The sequence below is a fragment of the Myotis daubentonii genome, chromosome 5 (genome assembly GCF_963259705.1).
Source record: "Myotis daubentonii chromosome 5, mMyoDau2.1, whole genome shotgun sequence".
NCBI classification, from domain to species: Eukaryota; Metazoa; Chordata; class Mammalia; order Chiroptera; family Vespertilionidae; genus Myotis; species Myotis daubentonii.
The window spans coordinates 55,979,017-55,992,573 of NC_081844.1; the positions used below are offsets into that span (position 1 = coordinate 55,979,017).

General features: G+C 53.5%; 1 protein-coding gene across 6 annotated transcripts in view; it reads right to left on the bottom strand.

Annotated features, from left to right (window-relative positions):
• Positions 1–445: 445 nt before the first annotated feature.
• Positions 446–13,557, bottom strand: part of DCLK2 (doublecortin like kinase 2) — a 139,022-nt gene continuing 125,910 nt past the window's right edge. For 4 of the 6 annotated variants that reach the window (XM_059697875.1, XM_059697874.1, XM_059697873.1 and 1 more), the window contains 4 exons: positions 8,484–8,580; positions 7,547–7,627; positions 6,624–6,740; positions 446–1,573 (listed from right to left, as the gene is read on the bottom strand). In XM_059697875.1, coding sequence (XP_059553858.1) covers positions 1,376–1,573; positions 6,624–6,740; positions 7,547–7,627; positions 8,484–8,580 — 493 coding nt within the window. In that variant the 3' untranslated portion in view covers positions 446–1,375. Of the gene's footprint in view, positions 1,574–3,564; positions 3,648–6,623; positions 6,741–7,546; positions 7,628–8,483; positions 8,581–13,557 lie in introns of all 6 variants that reach the window. The other 2 variants (XR_009453025.1, XR_009453024.1) reach the window with 1 other exon arrangement.

The window sequence follows — 13,557 nt, forward strand, 5'->3', positions numbered from 1 at the left end:
GGGCCGTGACCTGAGCTACAGGCGAGCAGACATTACAGAGGGAAAGGCCAGAGCCGAAATGCACCAGAAGCAGAGACAGGAGACCGCACAATCTGAGAGAGAGAGAGAGAGAGAGAGAGAGAGAGAGAGAGAGAGAGAGAAAACACCTGTCCTGGCCCCCCATTTCCATGAGGCCTCACCTTCCTGCCGGCGCGCCGTAGGCTCCGCAGTGGTCGTGCCAGTGACCCCCGGCGAGCCTTGAGCTTGGGCTGCATGAGCTTCTGCACCTGTAAGAAATCAGCTCCGACCAAAACACACCTGCCTCCCCGAGCACCATCCCTCGACCCCCCGCATGGCCCCGAGGCTTCATGAAAGCAGACGCTGGCACCTGCTGAAACCCGGGCCTCTGACCACACGTCCTTTGAGAAATGACGACACGGAAACCTCTGCCCACCCCAAGTTTTTCTCAGTAAGGAAGAGTTTATTGCAGGAAGGAGGCAAAAATCTAACAATGCGAAGGAACTACAGGGCCCACCAGGTTAGAAGAGAAGCAGGTAAAACAAATACACAGCTTATGTACAATTATTAAAAAGAGCAGGTGGTGGAAAACGAGGAAAAACTGCCAGCAGCCTTCCAGGAGGTTAGTAACAGAGGGGGTCTGCGGGCACCCCCACCCGGTCCTGCCTGTGCCCCGGGCCGCAGCTGTCCGGGCTCCGGAGGGGACGCAGGTGACGGGAGGAGGCGGCCGCTCAGGACGCCCGGTTTGTCCCGCTCCTGGTGCGGAGCCCGTGATGCCGCGTGCACCAGGCCTTTCCTTCTAAAGCCCAAGGCCAACTTTATTAGCGTTTTCAAGTCATAGGAGGGAGGAGTGGTGGGGAAACACACAATGTCCAGGGAAGAAAGGCACCTCCCCGGGGTCTGTGTACAAATAAATACCCAGTGTTGTCTTCCGCGAGCCCAGCCCCGCGCTGCGTGGAGGCGCCTGGCGGCCTCGGCGCGGGCCTGTCCCATGGCCCTGTCCTCCTGCTGAGTCTCCACGGAAAGCCAGTCCTCCGCCGTCAGCAGGGAAGGCTCCGGCACCTCCCAGGACCCCACCGGGACAAACGCGCCCTAAGTTCTCGGTAAGAAAGGGGCGCGCGGAGTTACTCTGAGCTTCTTAAATAAGGGAAAGTGTTTCTATAAAAATGCATTAAATGCTGGAAAAAAGTTGCACATTCTGGTGACGCTGTAAAACGTCCATTGAACTGAAATGCAGATCGTTTAAAACAAGCCGCTCCGAACAGGTCGCCACCGCTGACGCTGCCTCTGCCGCCCCAGGCACCGAGGGCAGAGCCGGTGGGAGCCAGGCAGCCGCGGCGGGAGCCCCGGGCAGCGCCCGCAGAGGAAGGTGCAGGGGTCAGTCCCGGTGGCGGCGCCAGGTCCCTGCGCGCTCCCAGCCCGGGGTGGGGGAGCAGGGGCGCGGGGGAGATTCCGGGGCGCCAGGGGGCTCCTGGGCGGAGGGAGGAACTGGAGAGGCGAGCTCCGTGCCGGACCGGCCGCCGTCCTGACCGTGTTTGCTGCAGAAGATCTGGCCCTCCTTATCTAGAGCCGTGTTCTGCGGAGAGACCAGCGGGGCGCGCGTTAGCCTGCAGGCCAGGGCGCCGCGACCACGACAGCGCACGACGAGCATGCAGGGCTCAGGGACAGAGGAGGAGAAATAACCGCAGGCCTCTCCTAGCAGAAGCCTGCGCACCAAGCTGGCTCGGGGCCCCTCCCCTGCCTCTCCCTGCCCCTGCGGCTCACTGGGTGTCCCTGCACCCTGCCTGGCGGCTGCGGGGACCCTTCCAGCTCCAAGCTGCACCTGAGTTCTGAGTGTTTCTTCCCCGGGCCCAGACCTGGAGCCCAGAGGTATCTGGTCCCATAAGCAAACCCTAGGAGAAGGTTAGGGCTTTGACCGTGAGCCTTTCTCCAGAAAGCTCTCCATCACAGGTGGAAATACAAATAAGTAATCCCCTTACACCTCGCGAGGCCGCTTATGCCACGGAAGGCCTGGGGACCGAAGCTGCCATAGCACCCGTTTCAGGTCCTCCACGATCCCTCACCTGCTCTGCTTCACCTCCTCGCACCCCGACGTTCCTAATCTGCTCAAGAGGCAGCCACAAACGGTAATAAATCGCCTTGCTTTCTGGCCCTACCCTGGGCGGGGAGACTTTCCCTCCTCTGACTCATTTTGAGGATTTCTTGTTTGTCCAGCGAGACCCAGGCAGCTCTCAGGCACCGAGCTAAAAGGCAGGGCCATCAGAAGGCGTTCTGCAACCTAACTACCTCGGGGGGAGCGGGAATGTACCCCCAATTCCTTCAGCACTCTGACTGAAATTATAAAGAGGCCTGGAGAAATCTGAATCATCCAGGGGCTTGCTAAGAGAGAGGGCCCCTGGCTGCCTTCCGGCCCTCGGTGTCAGCGGCCCATGGGCCCTTCCGAGCTCAGGCGGAGCACCGGGAATTTCCAAGGACAATGTCAGTGACCGAGCAGAGGTGACTGTGGAAAAGCCAAACCAGATCCTTAGTGTCGCCCTTCCACAAGCTTCCGCCCCCAGCCGCCCTTTGCAAGAACACGGACCTCGCGAGAGGCAGCCTTCAGTTTTTTCTACCCCAGAATTCCTGCTGGTAGAAGAAACCACCAGCCATCCCGTTATTTCTCCTCTTCTCTTCCTGTGGAGAACGTGTGCAGTGGGACCGAGCATCGCAGGCAGTTAGTACATACCATGGCCTTGGACCTAGTCAGAGGGAGCAAAGGCAGGCGGCGGGGAGGCAGGAGAGGGGGAGAGAAGCAGGGACAGAAACTAGACTTACTTTAAACAGAAGCAACACGATTGAAACAGTTTTGTCTGTCTTAAATTAAGCCCAAATCATTCCCAGAGTACCCGGGAAGGAAGCATAATCCCCCTGAGCCGAAAGCACTCTGTTTGCATTCATGGCTCCGCGGAGTCAAATTCCATGGGAACCAGGTTTCTTGTCCTTCCTTTTTCGGCCACAAGGTGGCGCCCTCTGATCCCCCAGGCTGGGAGGAGCCCAATGGGACAGACAGATAGCCCCCTGGGCAAATGCACTGTCCTCTCCTCTGGCTAAGGACCAGCCGGAGAAATGCAAGTGCAATCCAAACCAGCAGGCCTGTCTTAAACCAAAATCTACCCAATAGAATTCTCTTCTCTTATCCCAAAGGCTAGCTGACGCTACACTGTCTTCTCTGGGAAAGTAGTTGGAGAAAGAGAACAAAGACCTTCACAAAGGTACCCATCTTATGCTGTCGCTCACAAAAAAAAAAAAATGCTTTTTCACAGAAGTGGCGGAAAGAACATTTATCAAGAGAACTCCTAGAGCCCTCCTATGCACTCGCCAGCTGTTGTCTGCGAAGCAAGACAGTGTGGCAGGCTGGGGAAGCTCCCAAGGGGGTGCTCGGCTGGCCAAGAGGGTGGCAGCAGGTACAGGAGACCTGCACCGAGAAGCCGCTGAGAGCTGGCCGCTGGCGTCAGAAGCCTGAGAAAAGCATGCAGATTTAGGGGCCGAGAGCGAGAGCCGCTCTGTGAAGCACAGCGTGGTAAATACCAGATTTCTGCTTCAGGAGTCCCCACAGTCTCAACTGGGTAAAGAGTGGCACTCAGAAGTGTGTCTCAAACTGTCAAATCAAACTGTCAAATGAAACGCAGACAAGAGCATCAACTGTACTTTCTTTCGCTGTTATTTACCATTCCTACCCTGTCACTTCTCCCAGGAGCCTCAGGCACCAATGTTCTGTTTTTTGGGTTTTGGGGTTTTTTTTTGGGGGGGGGGCTCTAGGGGTGACAGTGGGTAGTAAGGCTCTGCCTGTAGGTTACACAACAGTTAGCTGGGGGCCCCACCTCCAACAGGTATGCACTGTTCCCACTACTGTCTGCATTGGCAGGAACCATATCAGCCTCACATACTCCAGTTATGGAGAACGTATAAATACCAGGGAGATTAATTTGTGATTCTTTTTAATATGAGAAACATTGAAAACTGTTCCCAAGGGCAGGACACACAGACACACAGGATAACGACACGGAAGCCTTGCAAGCTGCCCCCACACAACCGTGCCCCCGTCAGGTCCTCAGTTGGGTGAGGAGGAGCATGACGTCGCCCCTGCTTTGGGGACAAGCCAAACTTCACAGGCCGGCTCTCTGGCCGTCGGGAATTGGTACCTCCAGAGACAAGCTCTGCTGATCTCCCCTGTAGGTGCTGAATGGGAGTGTCACTCAGCAGCTCCTCAGGGCTAACAGCCCGCAGAGTTGTGTAGGGAACCGGGGTCAGACAGAGCCCTGCCAACATGCTCCGAGTGACAACGGGATACACGTGTGAGCACACAACGTTTACAGTCACCAAGGGATTACAGGTCATAGCAGGTTGTTCATTCATAGAAACACCCAGTTAAAGCTCAGAAGTTTAAAATTTGACTGTGGAACTCCATCAACACATGGAGAAATGGGTTCTGTCCGAGGGGGTCTCAACGGCATCATCCAGAACCAAGCCTGTGCTGAAGCCTGAGGCGGGGGAGGGACGCACTGGAGCCTGAGGCAGGAGGGGGGGCGCTGGAGCCTCAGCAGGCCACAGGCCTCCGGCCGGCGATGCCCATGTGGCCCTGAGTCGGCTCTCCCAGGCCCTGGGCCCAGCTCTGCACAGGCCCTTCCTCCAGGGGACCAGGCAGCTGTATTAATGTACGGTTACTAGATTTTGATTCTAACTAATCACTCTTCTTAAGGCTCTTCATTACGTGCCAAGTGCGCCAATTTATAATGTTTTCCTAAACTTTCCCAGAAGTTGCCTAACTTTGGGGCATGTGGCAGGCTCAGGCTGCACACTCCTTATCTCGTCTACCATCAGGGAATCACTGAAAATGTGCTCCTGCTGTTGGCTCAGTCAAGGAGGTTCTTTTGGCGTTCCCTCCCTCCCTCTCTCTCTCTCTCCCACACACACACACCCATATCTCCCTCTTCCCCCCTTCTCTTCTATCTCACCTTGGCACCTCCCCCTCCCCCCAGCCATTTTCTTTGTCTCTATTTCCCTTAAACCCCAAGGGCCCTTCTTATCCTGTTCCTCTATGGCTCACTGCTACTACCCCTGTGACTTTCTAAATAAACTTTCTATTAAATTTGGGGGGGAAGATGGTTCTTTTCAAAGTGTGTAAGCTGTCATTCTGTGACAACGCCGCCTTTCTCAGGCTTTCTGCGAGCACAGCTGAAACGCCAGGAAAACCACAACTCAAGAGGCCTTCCCAGCTTTTGGCACAGAACGCTCCAAAGTCCTGAAACGTGTCAAAAGATCCTGTTTGCAGGCTTTGTCTGGGGGAGGGGTGGGAGGGGGGGAGCAAGCTTTCCAGCAGGGAGAGCTGAGGGAGGTGCAGGGACAGACAGAGGGCTGCCAAGTGCACGCAGCCTCCCCCGGGGACGGAGGAGGGACAGACCAGCGAGGCCAAGAAGGTGGTGGATACTCAGCAGCTGTATTTCATCCTCACCGGGGAGGGGAGGCGTGTGCTCCCACCCAACTCCTATCGGGATATCCTGAGGTTCCTAGACTGCAGTGCCCCAGGAGAATAAGCAACTGGTCTCCTTCCAGTTGGTCAGGAAGCAAAGCAAACCTTCCCAGAAGGGGCGGGACCTGTCCTGCCCTGAGGAGGATGGAGCTGGGAGGCGGCCGGCGGGAGCCACCAGGCCGCCAGGTGGCTGTAGGTGCTGTGAGACCCAAGGCTGTCAGGAGCGGCCTAGATGTTAACAACCCGGGCACCCGTTTCCTAGAAGGTCTGGTTGTGAGGACACCCCAGCTGAGTCTCTGGCTCTGGGGGGTGGGGAGGGGCCACCCCTCCTTGCGCCCCGAGCCTGTGAGGGGTGTGGGCGGATGGGCGCCCAGGCCCAGATGCTGGCTGTTTCGCACCGGGCTCCAGGAGCGGGTGCGGGGCTGCTCAGAGCTGGCTGCGTGGTCCCCCTTGGCCAAGGGCTCGGGTCTGACAGCGTGGCTGGGGGTGCTGAGCGCAATTCCGGCTGTTTTGCCTGTTCTGCCCTTATTTCCCTTTCGCTGAACTTACGTAAACTGGCTGTGTTTGTGGATTTCGGTAAACTGCCTGGAAAACACTCTGGAAGAAGGAAGGCCTGAAAAAATACGGCGATCGTTGTTCCAGACTCCTCCTAACATTCTACCCTGAAAAAACAATTTCTCTACAGTGTCCGTACCTTTCAAAGCCACAAAAGACCGATTTTTAAAAATGGCATTTGTTTAACTTGGGCTGTTTCTTCTCCTAAACTTCGAAGAATAATTCGCACCTCCAGTGGTCTGTTTTGGAAGCCTCGGGCAGGCAGGGGCTCCTTCCCGGTGCTGTACCCCGCAGAGGGGAAAGCAGCAGCCACCGCCCGAGGGCGCTGGGCCCAGACAGGCAGGGGCGCCTGGGCCGGACCGCCGCCTGGCCTCGCTGGTATCCGCGCCATTCCCCGCCCCGTGCACCTCCCGCGCCAAGCCCATCCCGCAGTGAGGAGAGGACATGGAAGGCACCAGCTTCCATGAGCGGGAAGCTCTTTAGCTATTCACTCCCCAGGCGTCAGGGCTGGCCGAGAGTCAGGCCAGACACGGCACGCCCCAGGCAGAGCCGGCCCACTTACCATGATCACGGAGACGCCGGTGGCGGTGCTGTTCTGTTTGGGGAGCGCGTTATTAAAGTGCTGTTTTAGTTTACCTGTCACTTCAGCCTGCATATTACTCTCCTGGGAGGCGTCATCCTACAGAAAGGAATGGAATACAGTGGTTTGGATTTTCAGGGCTCCCTTGTCTATTCCTTAACAGGCAGGCACACACCACCCACCCACCACCACCACCACCGTCTCTTCCGAATGGGCCACCTTAGCCACGAGGTCAGGGGAACCACGACCTATGAACAATGACCCTGTTACTCTGCAGCGCTGGGCCCTCAGAGAGACCTACACCATTCACCCGGCTCCTGAGGTCCTGGCGGAGTTAATTACCCTCACGCTCTGGGAGCCACCCCTCGACTTCCCAGGGTCACTGTTCACAGGACCGTGTTTGCCCTAAACCCACAGGCACCACCTAAGTCCAAAGAACTCTAGTCAACAGGACACACCCTCCGCCCGCCCGGCTCTGGAACGGGCTGTGCCTCTCCCCCCACACACGTCGGGGCTCCTGTGGCCACGGCCATGGAGACAGAGGGATCAGGGTCTGAAACATGCTCATCTCTGGCCAAATCCTGAAAACCCTCAGCCCTAGGAGCCACAGAAGGCAAAGCCGAAAGGCTCCTTAGAGGACAGCCCAGCCAACCCCTTCCTTCTGCAGTGCCGGGAACTGAGGCGGAGAAAGCGACAGTGGCTTCCCGGGCCACGCACAGAGCAGGATCAAATACTCGAGGATCCTGATGCCAACTGCTCCAGAGAAGCCCTCCACGGAGAGAACAGGCATCTACCTGCCACGGAAGTGGGTGCAGAGCTTCGCCCGTGCAAGAGCCGTGGCGAGGAAGCACGCCGTCGGCCACGGGACGCGAGGTGAGGTCACTCCCGGGAAAGTGGGTACCTACCGACACCCAGGGGTGGCTCAGGATTTGTCCCGCAGTACACCGCGCTTCGACGTTGACCTGAAGCATCTGGCTGATTAATTCCTGGAAAGAAATGAAGAAGACAACAGAGGTGACCAAAGGGCGACAATTCCAGCGTAAATACAGAAATCGGAGTTTGCACCAAGTACTTCAAGGAACAGCCAGCACACTGCTCAGACATTAGAGCTGAAGAGCTATTATTGCCTCCACTCCCAGCGCCCGCCAGGCGGGTCCGCAGGCACAGCTGCCTCACGTGGGTAGCGTGAGAGGAAAGGGCTCTCCTGGGCCCACCTTACACCCAGATGTTCTCCCTGAAGAGCTCTGGTCATTGCCACCCTCCCACAATGTAACACTGTGCTGCTTTTCCTTCTGGCAATTCAGTCTGTCTCAGGAGTCTACCCCCATGTTCTGATGGTGCGTAGTGCGTATTTCTTGAATAAATGAACAAATGTTTAGGACTTAAAGGAGCAAAGGAGGGTGGCGGACGCCCGCTGGGAGGAGAGCCAGGCCTGCTTCCAGAACCTGGTTAACCGTGTCGGAGATGATACTATGGAATGAACTTGAGAAGAACCATGGTTCAAAGTCAAGAACAGACTTGGAGCTAGTTTTTTAAAATATAGGTTTTATTAATTTCAGAGAGGAAGGGAGAGATAGAAACATCAATGATGAGAATGAAGAGAGAGGGAGGGAGAGAGAGAGAGAAAGAGGGAGAGGGAGGGAGGGAAACATCAATGATGAGAATGAAGAGAGAAGAAGAGAAAGAGAGAAACATCAATGATGAGAATGGAGAAGGGGGGGGGAGAGAAATATCTATATAGGAGGGAGATATAAATCGTCTGCCTCCTACAAGCTCCACATGGGCTGAGGACCCTTGGACATGACAAGCCCACAGACCTGGAGCCAAAGGCCTGGAATGTACCTTTGCGGAGTCCGTGATGTTATCCCAGTAGGGGGCTGGGAACTCGAGCTTCCCGGCCAGGATCTGGTCGAAGAGGTCTTCCTGAAGATTGTTCTCGCTGTTGGCAAAAAAGAAACGGAAGCAGAGCCAAGGTCACCTCACGGGAAGGGTGGGGAGAGGAGTCCAGCCTCGGGCTTGGGCATGTCCCATCTCCACTGCATGTGTGATGACACACTTTTCCCTTTAGATGTGAACAGTGAGCTTGAGAACACTTCTAAAGGCCGGGGAATGAGAGAGAGAGAGAGAGAGGGGGGGGGGGGGAGGGGGAGGGAGGGAGGGGGGAAGGAGAAAAGAGGGAGAGAGAGAGAGAGAGAGAGAGAGGAGAGACCCGCAAAGACTCCAGAAAGGTGCGGAGTGGGCACAGCTCAGCTTGGGGAGGTGAAGGAGGCTTGGAGATGGAGGGTGGTGGTGGTTGCACAAAACTTTGGAAATGTGCTTCATGCCACGGACCTATATACTTAAAACGGTTAAAATGATCCACTTTGTTATGTATGTTTTGCCACAATAAAAAAGATAAGAAAGCCCTAGCTATATCAATAAAGATATATTTTCACAAAAAACAACACAAAAACAGGAAAACACGGGATCCACGAATCACAGAAATCCTCATTCCAGGAACAAAAGGCACCTCCGCGTCGGCCTCGCTGCATTGCTCATGGCAGTAGGGTGGAAACGCAGCGATGCTGAGCCAGACCTCCTTGCCCTTCCTCTTTCCCCCTTTCCAACCCAACAGCCAAAGATGAGTGAAGCGGCCAACGCGTGGAAAAGTCATCCAGAGGTCAGAGTCGGGGTTGAACAGTCAGGACATAATGGGCTCCCCTTGGGAGCCCGACGTCCAGGTAAGCTCAGTCCGGAAGGAAGAGCCCCTGGAGGACGTCAAGGAGAACGGCACAGGTTGAAACGAGCTCTCCTCGCCGCCGGCGGGCAGCGTCCCCATCTGTGCCTCCCGGTCACAACCTTAGCGGTGCGCTGGCTGGTGCCTAACGAACTAACGAATACGTGATGACTTGTGACAGAAAGTTCTGGGGAAATGCAGCAAGCGGATGCCCGCCCCCCACCCCCAGGAACCTGCTTCCGCACAGCCACACAGCCCCTCGCCTAATGGGCTCATCCGTGGCCAGAGGGAGAACGACGTCCTTGCCTTCCAGGGTCGTTACCAGGCCCCAGCAGAAAACTCAGCACGGACTGTCCGAGTCAAGATCACAACCCGGAAGTGGAGTCCAGGCCACCTGGCCGGTGTCCAGCATTTCTTAGATTCCCAACACGACCCCGCAGCCTGGTGCTCGGGGAGCTCACGGGCCCGCCGCCAGCCCTGCCGGAGCGGGCAGGCACAGTGTGCTGTCCTCAGACACAGGCAGTTTAGGACAGTACCCAGAGTCAGACTCCGGGGCAGTGGGATGATGTGGCTGTTTCATTCTTGTTCTATGAAAAAGAGTAGCATCTTTGAGATTTGCAAATATCCATGACCTCTACCCAAGCCCAGTTCAGTGCACAGCTGCTGGCCACGGAGTCTGGGGCAACAGACACACTGAGAAGCTAACGTCAGCCTGAAAACCAGGCAAGGCAAGAGATCCCCACCGCTCCCCTGAAAAGCTGTTTTCTTTGAGTGTGGACAAACTGTTTCTATTTGTGTGTTGTTTTGTTGTTTGTGTTTTTATTTAAATATATTCTTTATTGATTTCAGAGAGGAAGGGAGAGAGAGATAGAAACATCAATGAGAAAGAATCATTGATTGGCTGCTTCCTGCACGCCCCCTACTGGGGATGGAGCCTGCAACCCGGGCATGTGCCCTTGATCAGAACTGAACCCAGGACCCTTCAGTCTGCAGGCCGATGCTCTATCCACTGAGCTAAACCAGCTAGGGCATGCGTTGTTGTTTTTTCTGGATTTTTTTTTTTTTTTGAGTTTTAGAGAGAAAGGTGGAGACGGAGAGGGAGAGGGAGACATCTATATGAGAGGGAGATATAAATCGCTGCCTACTACAAGCCCCCCACTAAGGATTGAGCCTGAAACCCAGGGAATGAGCCTTTATCAGGAATCGAACCAGCAACCTTTCAGTGCACGAGATGATGCCCAATCAATTGAGCCACACTGGCCAGGGCAAAGTGTTTCTTTCTAGATGTCTAAACATTTTCTTTCCTTTTCACTTATTTCCTTACTGACTGCACTAGGCTCAACTGGCCTTCAAAATACGTGAAGGATGCACCTAAAACATAATGAGGTTCTACGAAAACCTTTAGAAAACCAGGGGACGCCAAGAGACAGTAGTAGAAGCTATAAAATGAATCACCTCTTTCCAGAATCGACCCCTCCATCCTTATGACTCCAGTCATCTCCCTTTTTCTTTTTTTCCTGGAATCTCAAGTGACTTATATTCTGTTAATACATATGGCTTTTATTTTGTTAATAAACAGCTAAAAAGTTGGAAGTGAGTCTGCAGCATTCATTCCGGTTCTTGGCAAACATAGCCTGAGTCAACAAACAGAACCATGGAATGTCCTGGCAATTAGGATTCACCCCAAGCATCCATGCTGTGAACCGCAAGCGGTTCAGGCTTCCCTCACTAACAGAACAGAAAGCGAAAGATCATTTATCCTTCTTAGTAGTCACAGAAGAAAAGCCACTCCGAATCGACACTGGATTTATTACCACATGTATACGCCACAATCTGGCTAAGATGCTTGGGGGCACTTACCCTAAAACAAGACAGCCAGGAATCAAGGTGCTCTACACCTAAAAATGCGCATTAAGAAAAACCTCAAAAACAACAAAAGAATTTGCGTCCATGCTCTCTCTTCAGTGATGAGTCAAGGCAACGTCAAGGTCAGGCTAGGTAACCTGAGACCGTGGGTGAGCTATTCTACACGTGATGTCCAAACATTTCATGTATGGGCTGTGCCTGTTTTTAAGAGAAACAAACAAAACAAAAAAGTCTCAGTCTAGTCATGCAAATACTCCTTTTTGTCAGTGCCCCTAAAACAGACTTGCTTAGGCAATAACTAAACTGTCGGTTGCCTCTAGAAAACCAATATCCTGGGGGGGGTTGAGAAGATGGAAGGAAGAATTCATGTCAGCCTAAAACCAAAGCCTGGAAAAGAAAAGTGAGACACACCAGAGCTAAAGAAGCGGAAACTGTAAACCCCACGTAACAATTTCAATTAAAAGGCTTTGGGTTACAATTACTTTGGGTATAAAACAAAGACAATGTTTTGAAATATCTGTTTGAAGGACTTTCATTTTAGGTTCAAATTTATGCAATCTGTTTCATACCAGGGCCCTTTATCACGATTTACAGGACCATTTCCATACTGTCTCCCTATGCAGTTTGAATAAAGTCGGTCCTGGGGTCTCTCCAGAAGGTCTCTGTGCCGTGAAGATGCTTCTGTAACACGCACTTAACATCACAGATTCCCTTTCATCACAGCATAGGAAAGACGGGAAGCATTTTCGTAAACTTCCTAAGTAAGCTGCCTGGAGCTGTGGGACCAGCTTCTGAGTATAATGTTTAAGGGCAGTAGCTTTACTGCCTTCGATTAGCCAGCCTGAACTCAGATCCTACAAAGAAGCTACTGTCCACTGGGTACCAAGTCACAATAAGCACATACTTGTTTAATGTGAGCCTCACTTTTGTTCAAAAGTAAAAAAGCAAAGTCAAAGGAAAAAACTCCAGCTGCACTGACAAGTGGAAACACTAGAGGGAGTTGTGAGCACACCTTCCTCTAACACTGATCCCTCCCTGATACCCTTTTCCGATTGGTCTCCACGTGGGTCAACCATCACGGAGGGGAATTAGGCTGTACCTGGCCCCAAGATCAACACTAGCATAACACACTACCCTCTACGCTTCACTAGTTCCCAAAACTGGTCATTGCTGAGACCAGCCAGGGCACCGCGTGATTGAAAAAATGGCCACAAATGATTCCCTTCCCTGTAAGTCTGGGTAATCTCCTCCCACACTTACTCGAGGCTTGGCTGTTTGACTTCAGTTGGTCAACAGGACATCAATCAGCAAATGTGAAGCAAGTGGAGACTTGAAAAGCACTCAGGCCCTCTTCTAGCGGCTTTGGGGAGTCCTGAATCCACTGTCATGGGAAACCCAGGCTAGCCCACTGGAGGCTGAAAGGCACACGGCCAGGTCACATCGGTTGTCCCAGCTGATGCTGAGTCATCTGGCAGGCACGTGAGTGAGGCCACACTGGACCATCAAACCCCCACTGAGCCAACCCAGACCAGACCGGAAGACCCGCCCAACTGATGCACAGAACTGACAGCGAAAACTATAGGAGTCATTTGTTATTCAGAAAATGTTAAGTGATGTGTGCAATAATTCTACAGTCTGTGCAACCCACCTGGGCAACGTCCTTGATGGAAGACCGCGATGCCGATGGCCAGGCAGAAGGCTTTCCACCTGTAGAAACCGAACCCACGCCACGAGGACAAGGCCCCACTCACTTCTACACCTTTCACTGAGTGTTTGTGATTCCCAGCCCTCAGCTGAGCATACCCCAATGTCCCGTTTACTTTTCTTGATCCATATTCTTGTGACGTGTGTCTTTACCCCTGAGACTCTCAAAAGGAGAGGCCGACACCTCTGTGTCACTCCCGCGTTCGCGGTAGTGTCCGTAAAAACGGTCAACTCAGCTGAACATCAATCATTTCAAAAAGATAAAACTTTCAACTTTTCTGGATGTTTTAAATCTTTCATAATACCCTGGTTGGGTGTGGTGATGAAACAAGCCTGTTTTTCACCTTCAGACCTAACACCACACTGTCCATACCATGACCTCAGAGGATACGTTGTGTTCGCCCTTTGATTCCTGACATTTAGAATAGCTCGTAGCACACAGCAGCTACTCAACAAACAGTTGCAAAGTGAGCAAAAGAAGAGATCAAAATGAAAAGAGCACTCAGGAAAGCCCAGAAGAAAATCAAATGTGCCTCAATAGGTGAACTTCTGCTTCAAAGTCACTCCAAAGAAGGAGACGGAACAGATCACAAGAAGTGCTGAGGGCGAAGCCCCATGTCAAACCTGTGC